Source organism: Ambystoma mexicanum, chromosome 5p (assembly GCF_040938575.1).
Source record: "Ambystoma mexicanum isolate Mex_15411 chromosome 5p, UKY_AmexF1_1, whole genome shotgun sequence".
Lineage (NCBI taxonomy): Eukaryota > Metazoa > Chordata > Amphibia > Caudata > Ambystomatidae > Ambystoma > Ambystoma mexicanum.
The window spans coordinates 1,360,260,216-1,360,274,126 of NC_090930.1; the positions used below are offsets into that span (position 1 = coordinate 1,360,260,216).

Below are 13,911 nucleotides of genomic sequence, written 5' to 3' on the forward strand. Positions count from 1 at the left end.
CCTCGTGCTAGAGAAACCAGAGACTGTGCTAAGCTTGAGTGTGGCGTCTTGTCCCGTGCCCAAAAAGTTGGGAAGGGAAGCTAAGGGCTTGAGTATCCTGACATAGAATTTCTTGAACACTTTTTCTTTTGCATCACATTGTTTCCCACACTATTTGTATTTAGAAGTAAGGATTGGCAATAGGTTTATTAGTATAGGCCCTTTTTTTAATTTGACAGACTCGACTAGGACTGCATTATTTTTACTTTGATGGTCATAGCTTGCTCCCATCTTTAGATTTAGGATTAGATAGGCGTTATTCAAACCCAATTGAAGTTCAATAAACACCCTTGAACTGTGATCACTTGTGTCTGTCCTATTGATTGATTCCATGCCTTTCTTACAAAATCCTCAGGTGCACTTCTGTCTATGAAGCTAAGCCTCTCCCACACTTCCAGGGCTAACATACATGTTGTCTACCGTGCTCCTGGCCCCCTCCTCTTCTTTGAAGAGGATATCCTGCATCTCATGCCATCCTCCAAGCTGTCCACTAAGTCAATTTTCCTTGTTGATCTCAACTTAGGTTTCAAAAATGTGGCTGATACTAATGCCTCTGCCTTAGTTAGATCCCTTGAAGCTCTTGGCTTCGTGCAACGTATCCGTAGCCCTACACACTCTAAAGGACGCATCATAGACTGGCTTATTCACATCAACTGCAACATCAACTCCAATCTGCCCTGTCCTTGGACAGATCACAACATCATTCTATTCAATCTTTCAGTGTCGAGCCTCCCTCTCACAGGGTCCTCGCCTTTACCACCTATTGTTACTCAGAGTACTCATAACATCACTAAAACAAGTATTCTACCCATGTTGGATGAGCTACTTCTCTCACAGCCATCCGCTAGCGACCCTGCCATCTTGGTATACATGAACAACTGTACCCTCACACTAGCTATCAATATAGTGCCTCCCCTCACCCAGAAGAAAGGCATATCTGCCCCACACCTTAATACCCGGTTCACTGCTGACCTCAAAGCATTCTGCATCATTAAACGGGAGGCAGAAACCAAATGGAACAACAACCCTACAGAACCACACAAAATCAGCTGTAAACTCGCAGCCAATAACTACAAAAAGGCTATCCTACATGCAAAAAGTTCTACTTACAACACTAGAATTGCAAACGTGAACTCAAGTGCTATGGAGCTCGTTGCATACTGTATGAACTTGAATCTCTGGCGCCGCCGCCAACTCATTGTACATAAGACAACACCTGGGATGTTAATATCCAAAATGCCCTATCATACAAAATGGACACACTCCAGAATAAAACCCTCCTAAAACAAATCCTTGTGCAACATCACATCTATGCCTCCCACGACTGGGACACAAGCCTCCCCCACAACCTACCTGTCTTCAACTTCAAACTGGTTTCAGAATTGGAAGTCATTCTGATCATCAAAGGCTGTAAGCCCTCACAGTGTCAAGTGGACATCTGCCCTGCCACAGTCATTAAGGACTGTGCTGAACCTCTTGCACTGTTTATCACAACCCTTATCAGTGCCTCATTCTCCTCTTGCACTGTGCCCACCATCCTCAAGGACGCTTGGGTCCTTCCCCTACTAAAAAACCCACGCTTGACCCAGCCATCCCTACCCACTACCGCCCTATCACTACTGTCCCCTTGCTCCTTAAACTATTGGACCGAGTAGCGTACCTGCAAATCCAACATTATCTGCAATCTCACAACCTCTTTGGCCAGTGGCAATTTGGCTTCAGACCAGACCATGGCACTCATTCAGCACTGTTGGACTCAGAAAAAGCAACTTGATGAGATCAAGGACACTGGTAACATTTCCATCCTCCTTTTGTTAGACCTGTCAGAAGAATTTGACCTTGTGGATCACTGTATTTTGTGCCAGCATCTTGCCTCAGCAGTGCACTTCTCTCCAGAAGCTATTTCCTGGATCTCCTCCTTTTCATCAGACAGTTCCATGAAAGTGTTCTCCTCCTTTGCCTCTACCCCGTCGGCTTCTGTCACCTGCGGCGTCCCACAAGGGTTGTGTGTTTCACCCACCTTTGTTGTAGGATTTTCAACTATACAATAGCACATTGGAACAATATGCAACAGTTCCTATATCCAATTTTAGCAGTTTTTGTTTAGGTTTATTTTTGGGATTATTTGCTTTTTTAGGGTGTTCGGATCCACAGCCCCAACAATTGGAATTCCCAACCCTGTTACAGAGATCTGAGCAATCCTATTGGACCTTCAGGAAACAACTTAAAATTTGACTCTTCTCCCCTAATGTGCAAATGATATGAACTGTAACCTGCACCCTTCTATCTTGTACCTTACCTTTGATATGTCTGCCTGTAATCCACGTCTTTATTGCCTCTGGGCTTAGTGCGCTTAACAAATGCAAAAATAAATAAAGGTTTATATGTTAAAATCAGAAATGCTCAATTTAAATGTGTCAAAGAAACACTGGGCAGAATTGAAGGATGTGTGTGGGTTGTAGGATGTGGGGGAATAGCCTGACTTATTTGGGGATCCAGAACCCAGCTAAGTTGGGAGACCTGTATAAAGCCAACATACTCACATACAGCTGGTGATCGCTAAAGTAAAGGAGGACCTTAGATCATGGAGGCATCTGGCTATCTCTTGGATGGGGCAACTTAGTTCTGTTAAAATAAAAGTGCTGCCCACGCTCCTTTATATTTTCCAAAACCTCCCAGACCAAGTCCTTGAAAGTCTCTAAAAAGACATCATGAAGTTTATATGGCAGAGTAAGAGAACAAGGGTGTTGCAAGCTGTTATATGCTTTTCATGGAGGGACAGAGGCATGGCATGCCCAAGCTTAAAATGCTACTACAATGTTGTGCAGCTAACGGTCCTAAATTAATTGATATTCCCTCAGTTAAGAAGACATAGAAAGAAATCGAGGGGGATGTAGTGGGAGAGCCGCTGAGGAGAGCTATTAGGCTCCCCCCAAAAGGTAGACCATTGGTGGTGAGGGAACTACTGGCCATAGCAGCGACAATGTCTGTGTGGGATAAAGTTGTGGTGAGGAGAGGGCTAACCTCATTTCCGAGGCCTGTGATCCTGATTCAGGGGAACCTGGAATTTACCACGGCATATATTTGCAACAGCTTTTGGGGGTGGGAGGAGAGGGGGGTGAGTTTGTGGGGCACATATCAAGGGGCACCAGCTTAAAGACGTTCCCAGAGTGCAAGGACTCTTTCGGGGTAGATAAAAGAGAACAATATAGGTACTGGCATCTGGGCCTCATTACGAGTCAGCCGGTCCGGAAACAACGGTGGTGGTAAATCCGCCGCCACCGTTGTTTCCGGACCGGCTGATTCCGAGTTCTGCAGGCGGGAGGTGTCACTCCCACCAGGTCTGACCTGGCGGGAGTAACGCCACCGCCTGCAGGCCGAAATGGAAACACCGGCTCTGTCATAGATGGAACCAGTGTTTACATTGTTCCCATCCCCATGGAGTCCTATGGGACTCCAGGGGAATGGGGATTTACCGAATTCCGCCTCTGGAATTACCGGGTCACCGGGGTTGTAATGCCCCGGTGATTCCACAATCACGGAGGCGGAATGGTATTTCGGGTCCGGTGGCAGCCTGACGGTTTTTCCAGCACGGCTACCGCCGGACTTGTAATGATGCCTATTGGCTGAATAGCAGTGGGGTACGTGAGGTGACTTTACTGCGTTTGAGACCTCCTCGAAGGGCCTGGTCTCGAAAATCTATTCTATTCTCCTGCCACATGATAACGCAGGCAACGGCATGGACATTATGGCTTTGGATATGGATTTGGGTCAGACATTGCACCCAAAAGAGTGGCAATGCATTTGGAGGAGGATCCATGGCACCACAATCTGCGTGCAGCATAAGGAACAGCTGTATAAGATGCTTTATAGATGGTATCAGACACTGGTTAGAGTGAGCAAATACCACAATGAAGAAACAAGGCTATGTTGGAGAGACATTGGGGGAGCGGGAACATTCCTATACACATGTTGGTGTTGCTGGAAGCGGACGCACTTCTGGACTATGGTATCTACAGAATTTAGCAACATTTACTGCACACTGATAGTGAAAGCTCCAGTGCTGGGGCTACTGGGGACACAGCTGGGAGGCACAAGCTTCCTCTGAGATCAGGGGATTTCCTGGGTAAAGCACTATGGCGGGTAGACTGGCCATAGCCCAGCGATGGAAAACCCTGAACGCCCCTGACGAGGTAGACTGGTACAACATGGGAAATAGTGATGAATGAAAAGTTCCTTTCTGTAGCAAGGAGTGATATAGCAAATTACGCTTCGACCAGGAGACCCATGTTAGAGCAAGTCAATATATGCAACAAGGGCTACACTTGTCCTAAAACGTTGTTGGACACCTGATGACCAGAAGTAGGGAGCCCTTCAGTGGTCTGATAGGGTAGGTAAACTGGGGGTTATGTTGGTAGAAGCTGGCAGAGATGCTAATGACTACATGAACTGTGGACATGCAGAGGGGCCTGTAGGAAGCGATGCAGGAATGCCTCATCGGGGGAGGAGAGTGGCAGAGTAGGAAGGTAGGTGGTGGAAGGGTAGGAGGATGGTTGGGGGTAATTGGGGGTACATGAAGAGGTAAAGTGCCAGTTAAGCTTGTTCATCTAATAGTACGGGGTTGCAAATGTTGAGCGAATGATGCTGAAGCGTTGTTAATGTATTATTGAACACAAAATGTCAATAAAAAAGAGTGTATACAAAAAGAAAGAGTACAAATGTGAACCATGTAATACGTGTTTATGAATATATCAAATAAGGATAGTTTCCACTTTTGGAAATTAGTTGCTTTAAGATCTTTGAGTGCCCATAGTGTGACTTATACATGGTATAAAATACTCCCTAACATACCTTATAAGGTTATCACAAGTCACTGAGGCACTCGAGATCAAATAGGGAAACCGTGAGGTGTCTTGCAATATACCTTTTTGCATATTTTATTTCTTATAACAAATACATGATCAACCCCTTAAATTCCTGGTCTTGCACTAATGCTGATAGAAGCTAGTTTCTAACAGTTCATATATAGTGTTAGGCAGAATTATATGCAGTACCCTTTGGGAACACTACACACAATTAAGACTACAAGTGACAGTACAATTTCACCTTTGGTACAAGCCTGTCCTACACAGTTATAGTGGTAGCAGTAGCGGAGCAGCCAGACTTATCTCACGAGTAAGTGAGCAGTACAAATAGTTACACAAAGGACAGCAATTACTATGATTCAGGCAAACACTGACTCAAGGTTTCTAAGTAAAAGAATATATATTTATTTACTTAACAGTTGTATAACATTTAACTATTCTAAGCAAGTTAAAAATCACAATCATTTAGTTAAGTTAAGCTCACAAATTGAAGTGGGAGCAAAATGGCACTCCAGCAATTTAGAAGGGAAGGAAAGACAAAGTTATTAGAAATTAGGCAAAACCAACAGGTAAGTACTCGGGGCAATTGAACAAGAGAGACTACAGTAGGGAGATCAGATAGAAAAGGCTTAGGGCCAAAGTCAATGGGTCAAAAGCACACAGATCAGGGTAGTTCGCTGTAAAGTTCATGGCAAAGATTCCGGACGAGGTTGGTTGGTAGAAAAGTTAGTTGAAAGAGAAGAGAAGGACAAGCCCTCAGATTGGAGAAAGATTTCAAACATTTTCACCGTGGCTGACCGAAACAGACAACCGGATTTGCACAGTACCTTAAAACGAAAAGGGAGCTGTAGCTAAGGCGGACGTTCCTGGTGGTTCCTGCAGGCTCACGGTTCCTGAAGCGACTGTTGGACTGACATGAAGTAGGAAGACTGGATGGTCCTGCGCCACCCAGAGAAGAAACCATCAGCAGAGCAAAACAACTAATAAAAGGTGCGCTCCTTAAAACCCAAGCAGGGTCCGACCTTCCTGGCTATCCGGCCCACTGTAGCTCTGTACAGCGAATTTGAACAGAGGAGGGGTCCTGGCTCTGTCTTTCCAGTCCCAGGGACCTGCTTTTTATGCAGTTTTCCCCCATTCATACAGCCCTGGCTGTCAATCACACAGCAGCGTGGCTGGCCTGGCAAGACCAGTCCCCTTAGCCAATCACACAAGAGTGTGACTTGGGTTACCAAGGGAACCAATGACAGATGTCCGAAGATCCCTCCCTTACATCCTGCCTACCTAGACTATCAGGCGCCTTAAGGAGGGCTTCTGTGCAGAAGCACGCGAAAAGACTGCGAACAAAGGAGTCATCGCCGGTTTGGCGCGCAGAGGAAAACACGAGAAAGACTTTAACAAAAAGAATTGGCGAATAAACCCAGCCGGAACCAAAATAAAATGTATTTGGTCAAGCGGGTTTATGTTCGGGCTAATGTAATAGCCCTTTCCAATACTCCATGTAAGATGGGGTGTACTGGGTCTGTGGTTTAAAGTGACTATATAAAGTTAATGGCAACTATACCTGTTTCTGGGGGACAGTAGTCAGCCCCAGAAAAATGGAGTCAGTGGGAAGTCTCAAAGACAACCCTTTGTCACTGTACTGAAGGTGCTGTGTAACACACACAAAAAGTGGTGCACATGGAGTAGGTGAGGCTCCAGTGCCCAAGATCACACAAAAACCATTTATGAGAATTCTCCCTAACATACAGGTTACATGTATACTCTGTTAAAGTTGGCAAATAAATGCCAACATGCAGTTTGCAAAGTTTTGCAAACAAATATTCAAAAAAAGATTTCATAAAAGTAATTCTAAGCTGTTTTGTGTTTTGAGATACAGCAGTGTTTTTGGCATGTTGTGGAATGGCTATGTTGGGCTCTTTTAGGAAAATTCCCAGAGGATCCATAAAGAGGTTAAAGATGATTTGGGAGGGAATGGAACATTGAGGGAGTGGCAGGGAGTAATTTGGATTTAAACAGACCCACCTATACGTGTTGTCTGCCAGATAGGTAGGAAGCAAACCATTTTAGGACTGTACAAAAGGAGGCATCCGGTCAGTGAGGAGTGCCTGATGGTCCACAGTGTTGAATGTTGAATGCAGCGCAGTGTTATAAGGAAGCATGTGCCCCCCTTGTCTATGAATTGCAATACATTATCCACAACTTAAATGATTCAAGTCTTTTTCTAAAAGTTTCTCAATGAACATGACACTTGTGATGGGTCTGTAATTAGCTAGGTCATTCGGGTCAATTGTGGGCTTTTTTAAGAGAGGGTGTATGAGACCTTTCTTAAGTGCATCTAGAAATGAGCCCTCGTTAAGGGATGCATTCACAGTGCATTGAAATGCTTGAGTGCTGGGATGGTGACCTGTTTGATAAGGGAGGCCAGGACAACATCATCTGTGTAAGTGGTGGATTTGAGGGAGGAGAGTGTATCCAAGAGATCCGCCGCCACCCTTCTTTGTTAGGCCATATGAAATGGAAGCACCGGGTCAGTGGGTGGACCTTGAGCCAAGATATCTGCCAGGTCATCCTGTAGAAAATCCACGGGTGGAGCAGACCAACCCAAATACTCCATCACCCTCGAATGCAAACAATGACGCAGGTCTTCCAACTGACTATAACCAGACAACAGTTCATCAGGAACCTCCTGAGGAACCAAACCTTCCACATCTGACCCTTCATCCACCTCAGAGATATAATCCAGAGGCTGGAACAAATCCCTGGATGAGGGCACAGAAAAAAGCTCAAACACAGGCATCACCAACTTACTCAGGGCCTTCCTCGGTGTATCCACCAGTCTCCAGGGTACCTTCAAAAGGCGTTGAGGGCGTCAACGGAATCGGCGTCGACGCCGAGCGAGGCGCGACGGCTTCGAGGCCGGAGCCCCGAGCGTGTCCTTCGACGGCCTCAGCGCCAATGGCATTGATGACTTCCTCAGAGGCGGAGCCTCGAGAGAGTCCCTCGACAGGCATGGCGCCGATGAGAAGACCTCACAGTCTGGAGGGCGTTGAGGACCGGGACCTGGAGCGGGCATGGCTAGAGCGATCTACCTTGTCCGATCGGGACCTCAATGGCTACCGATGATCGCGCCGACTGCCCGAGCCCGAAGGCGTGCGAGTCGTGGCCCTAGCGCATTCCCTGCCAGCTTCTCTCGAAGGCGTGGACGGAACAGAGCCCTGCGATTCGAAAATCGGCATCATCTCCTTACGAAATGCGTCCCATTCCGCAGGAGAGGAATGCTTGTTGGGACAAGCTACCCGCTGTCTTGCAGAGTCCTCGGACGAGGACGGGGAAGGTGACCGGTGACGGCGCTTCCATGACTGCCCAGAAGAGGCAGAGAAATGGCGGGAACTACTCCGGGACCGAGACCCCCTGGACTTACGTCGACGGGGAGAGTCACCCCTCGAATCGTCGGTCGAAAGCCCCCCGGATTTCGACTTTCGGGGTTTGGAAACCCTACCTACAGATAGCTTCTTCCGCTCCCGCAAGGCCTTCGACGTCAAAGATGGGCAATCGTCACAGTCATTGGTGGCGTGGTCCTCGCCGAGGCACCAGAGGCAGACGTTGTGAGGGTCCGTAAGCGACATCTTGGAACCGCAGTCCCGACACTTCTTGAAGCCCCACCGCAGGGTAGAAGAAGATGAAGACATGATTTTTCACAAAAACCAAGAACGAAGAACCGATTCAATCAGGAGAAGAACCGAGGCGCGCTGAGATTCCGAAGCAAACACCTTCGTGGAAAAAACGTAACTGAGGCTACGGGCGGCATGCGTCCTATTTGTAACATCCGGTGATGTCGGCTCGACAGAGGCCCTCGAGGACAGCGTATCGACGTCATTGACGCAGGACACAGACGTCGAAAAAGTTTCCGAAGCAGCACAGCTGTGGTGATTACTTGTCATAGATGTGGAATACGTCGGAGGACACAATCCCCTCGATTGGGAACATAGCACCCCAAACTCTAACACAAAAACAGATCAATGTAGCACCACAAAACAAGTGTTGCACTGAAACCCACCTCCAGAGGCATCAATAGGGAGGAGCTGGGGGGATGGGCTATAGCCCCAGGTCTGTTGGTTGTAACACCGGATAGTTCAGGGGCTACAACCAAAAGGCTAGCTAGCCCTGAGTCTTGAAAGTCTCAACATTAGTGCAGCTCTGGATCTTTTCCAGACCTACAACACCCCCACCCACCTCTGGGTGATGAGCAGAGGTGGGTGTCAGTATAACTCTGCACTTGGATTGTCTCCTCACCCAAAAACATATGGGCTAGTGCCCAGCTCCTACTGCCTCTACAAGCGAAACGCATGAAAATAATTAGAAACACATATGCGCAGGACACAGACTGTTTAAGAACACCCACTGATGGAGGCAAACAATTGATGTGACTGTAACATATTACAAAAGCCTCTCTCTTCATGACATCACCCTTGGCCTAATGTAAATGTTTCTCAAATGAGGTCTTACTTGTGCCATTGTCTGTTGTAAAAGTTTCCGGGCATGAAATTCTTGCCCCTGGCCCATGGAAACATAACGGGTTTCAATCTTCAGTCGTTTTCCAAGGGCGATTATGGAATCTGTGGGATCCGAGCCCATGGAAAGAAAGCAGATGAGAGGTGTGCGAGGGTCAGATTCTTCCCAGGTCTTCTCCACATCCAAGATAACACCTTCTGCATATTTAATACCCATGGAATCCATGATATATTTCCGGGCCTAAAATAAAAAACAAAGAAAACACAATTGTTATTCTGTATATTTTGCATTTGTATAGCAAACTGTACTTGTAGTGGCATAGTTCTACACTACACAAATCATAGATGGTTAAACACTGTCAAGAATAGAGTAAATATTTGGTTAAATGAACACCGAATAGGAACCATGCAGCATGATATTTTAGATATACCATCCATCAGTCTTTTTAGAACTTTTTATGAGCATAAGACTGGCTTTGAAAGGCAAAAACCCGGCCGACTGCTGATTGATGTAAAGATCCATGGATAAAAACATGTATTGAAAGAACTATCATTACATGGCAAGCACAATGTTCTTTTTTTTTTTTTAAGTTTCTTTATTGGTTTTTTAACAAAGTGTAACAAACAATCATCAGTTAATCATTGTGATATGCTTAATTCCAAAGAACGTTCCCCATCCCTCGCATCACTCCCCCCTCCCTCCGAGACCATAGTTGAATCCTCATTCCTCTTTGGGCCATGTGCCGGGCCGGGACTATCTATACTGTCCGTGGCACTGTCCGGGGCCCCGGGGTGGAGCAGTGGCACAGTTAACGCTACCCAACCGAGTAGTTCCTCGCTAGAGTCCAGCCTCTGTACCTGAATTGCTGTTTCCCAAGCAACAGTCTCAGCAGCTATCCATCTTTTGAGGTCTCCCCACCAAAGGGCCTCGCTCAGGCCTCTGGCGCTATGCGTGCAAGCACAATGTTCTTAACTTCTAGAACTATTATTCCATGGACCTACTGGGCCTCATTCCGGGTTTGGAGCTAACCATGGAGTAATTAGCTCCATGGTTGCCTCCGAAACCGTCCCAAATCCGGCATGGTGACTGGAGTAATTACCGGTCCATTCCAAGGTTGGAGGGACCGGTAATTCCCCATTCACCTTTTGCCCTTCCCCATTCCCATTTCTGCCCCATAGGGCTCAATGGGAATGGGGAAGGAGGTAATTACGGCACCGTAAATTACGGTACCGTAATTACCTCCGAAGTACCTTTGCGGGTCCCGTACTTTACTCCTGCTAAAAGCAGGAGGTAAGGAAGGACCCGCAAAGGGACCTCGGATTAAAACCAATCCAAGTCATTCAAAGTACCCCCACTACATACAGAAAAGACTATTGCTTGATGGATGTTCCTGATCTATCAATACAATTTGGCACAGATGCTGTGGAATAATAAAACACTTCTTCCAACACTTTACTTCTACATGAGCATCTCTGACACAGTTGTGTGTTAATTCTCATTTATTATTACAAATGGATATGTCCGCCAAAATGGAATCCACTGCCCTCTCCCCCAGTAACATTGCTAAATTTGAATTTGTGTTTGGGGATTTATGTAGCACAAACCTAGCTCAGAAACAATAGAGCACTGTACATGTTATTGGGGGTAATAAATTAAGTATGGAGTGGCTTTTACAATATGTGGCATTAGATGTTCCGGCCATGGGGGTGGAATGTGATTCTGGAATGCAAGGAATCCAAGTGGCACTTAGGTATTGACTGAAGTGTCATTTCTCCAGTTCCTGCATGACTGCAAAAGCATTGGTGTGGTATGGACTGTCACTGGGATGGCGTTCCCGTAAGCAGAGACATGGTAAGAGAAGGCCAGTGTCTTCTTTTTGTCTTTGTGCAGCACCTTTGTCTCAAGTCTACCAATGGTCTGGCTCCTGGGGGCTTGTTCACACAGAGCATGCAGAAAAATCTATTCATGTATCTGTACACAATCTATGGTTCCACCTGTAGGTGACCACTCACACAACCCTATTAAACCATCAAAATGCTTAAAGGAACCACTTGGCAGCCATCTTTAAAGATGAGTAAAATACTCAAAAGTATACAGTGAATTACAAAAATAAACCAGACAGGATAGTAATGAGAGCGAGAGAAGACACCCAAAGAAGAAACAAGTCTTAAATAAAGTGTACAATTATCAAAAACAAAAAAGAATATTTAAGCTTAAATGCCAACTTTATAGTTTCATCCACTAGTGAAAGCTCTCAGAGCTCACTAAATTGGCATAAATATAAGATGCACAACTTAACGGCCATCTTTAAACATGAGTAAAATACCCACAGGCATACACAAGATTTGCCATAAATTTGTTAAACCGACCCGAATGTTGAATAGAGTCAAGACACCAAAACATAAACAGGCGTTGACTAAAGTGCAAATAGCATGGCCATATAGAAAAAAACACAAAAATTGAATCATAACATTGCAATAATGCCAAATATATACACTAATACTGGAAAATTCATATTTCATCACAGACCAGAGAATTAACGGATAAAATCCCATAATATAAGAATTTCACAACAATATTGCACATGAATAAGCATGGTAACAGCTGCACCCTCAAATATAACGTGCATAGTGACAAAACTGCCAAAGACTAACATTAAAACAGGAACTCCACTATTACTAAAATCATTAACATATAGCAATGGTCATTAAACATAGCGAAGAGCTGCCCTTAAACCATGTAGTACTCCTTGCTAATCAATCCAGACAGATGGTAAAACAAATTCCACCCCATTACGGCAGCTCACCCATTGCCCCCAGTGAGATCCACACAAACAAACCAAATAATAATGCAATAAAAATGAGAAATAAAAAAAAAACGAATAAAGCATCACAAGGAATACATAACATGTCAAATACCAATGAATGTGTTGAGTTCCTCATCAATGCTGTGGCCCAGAGGAGCCTTAGTTTGAAAGTCCAGAATTGTTCTTGTTTGAAGTTGTCTCAATCTCAAAGTCCTATCCCCACACATAGGGTGTTTAATAACATGAGTAGCACCAAACAATGAAAAGCCATCTAATGCCCCAACGTGATACTCATGAAAATGTTTTACAATAGTGTACAACACGTCAGCATGCTTAATTGATCGAATATGCTACAGTATCCTAATCTTCAATTTGCAAGTAGTGTTGCCAACATACATTTACCACAATGACAACTGAGAACATAAACAACAAATTCCATGTTGCAATTGATGTTAAAATGTATGGTATAGATAGTACCAACAACAGAATGTTTAAATATAGATAGGAGCAGCATATTGGCATGCCTTACATTCATGGCATTTGGAGAAACCCTTTGTGTGTCGTGCAAGACACGAAATAGGTATCACAGAAGGTACAAAATTGGAAACAAAGTGTGTCCCTAAAAGAGGGAGCCCTGCGAAAAAAGTGAGAAAAGGATGAGCAAGTAGGACAGTTGATAGATCCTTGTCGGCTTAAGTACATGCCAATGTTTGTAAACTATGTCAAGTATCTGACGTGACTCTGGCTCAAAGGTGAGGACAAGTCTAATGTCCTGCTCAGATTCCATAGCAGATTTTTTAGGTTCACTGAGTAATGTATCTCGATTGAGATTAAAAGCATTAAGGAAGGCTCTCTCAATGACTTTCTTAGAATAGCCTCGGGATATAAAACTAGAGGCTGCCACCATGCATTCCTTATAAAAATTGTCCAAATCCGCATGATTGCGACTTAGCCACAAAATCCACCATAAGGGATGATATTAATACAAGTAGCTGGATGATTGCTAGTGGCATGCAAGGGTTGATTCGAACTAGTAGGTTTGCGATGCACAGTAGTTTGCAAACCACTAGAACTGATTTGGACTTGGACATCAAGAAATACCAGTTCCTTAGTACTGTGAGATTCAGTAAAATGTAAATTATAATCATTAGAATTTAGGAGAAAGTCCAGCCACTCACTCTCGCCTCCCTTCCAAATAATAAGCAAATCATCAATATAACAAAGCCAACAAAAAATCTTATCTGTAAAAATGTCATTCTCACGAGGCAAAACTGAAGTACGTTCTCAGTACCCCATAGTGAGATTGGCATACAAGGGGCCAAAAGTAGCCCCATTGCAGTCCCCCTCACCTCGTGATAGTAGGAATCATCAAATTAAAATACATTGTGGCCAAGAAAATTAAGAGACCTCGGCCCTTATCATGAGTTGGCCGGTATCCCGGAGCTAATTGCGCCTGGATACCACCCAACACAATTAGCGTTACTGCAACTCGGTCCGGTGCAATTTACACCGGATCCCGAGTTGCTTGGATGGTAACTTCCCATTCCCATTGGGTTCATTGCACTCAATGGGCTTGGGGGCACTATTAGCGCCTGGCGGTAATAGCGTCGAAAATGGCCTTGAAGCTGGTGCATTCACCTCCAGCTCAGAGCTGGAGGTGAATGCCCTGGGACACAGGAGTGGGCGGAA

General features: G+C 45.1%; 1 protein-coding gene across 1 annotated transcript in view; it reads right to left on the reverse strand.

The window, feature by feature from the left end:
* The window catches only part of DNAH5 (dynein axonemal heavy chain 5), a 4,235,244-nt gene that overhangs the window by 366,254 nt on the left and 3,855,079 nt on the right, over positions 1–13,911 (reverse strand). The window contains exon 71 of the mRNA XM_069613779.1: positions 9,411–9,656. Within this exon, the coding sequence (XP_069469880.1) occupies positions 9,411–9,656 (246 nt within the window). The remainder of the gene's footprint in view (positions 1–9,410; positions 9,657–13,911) is intronic.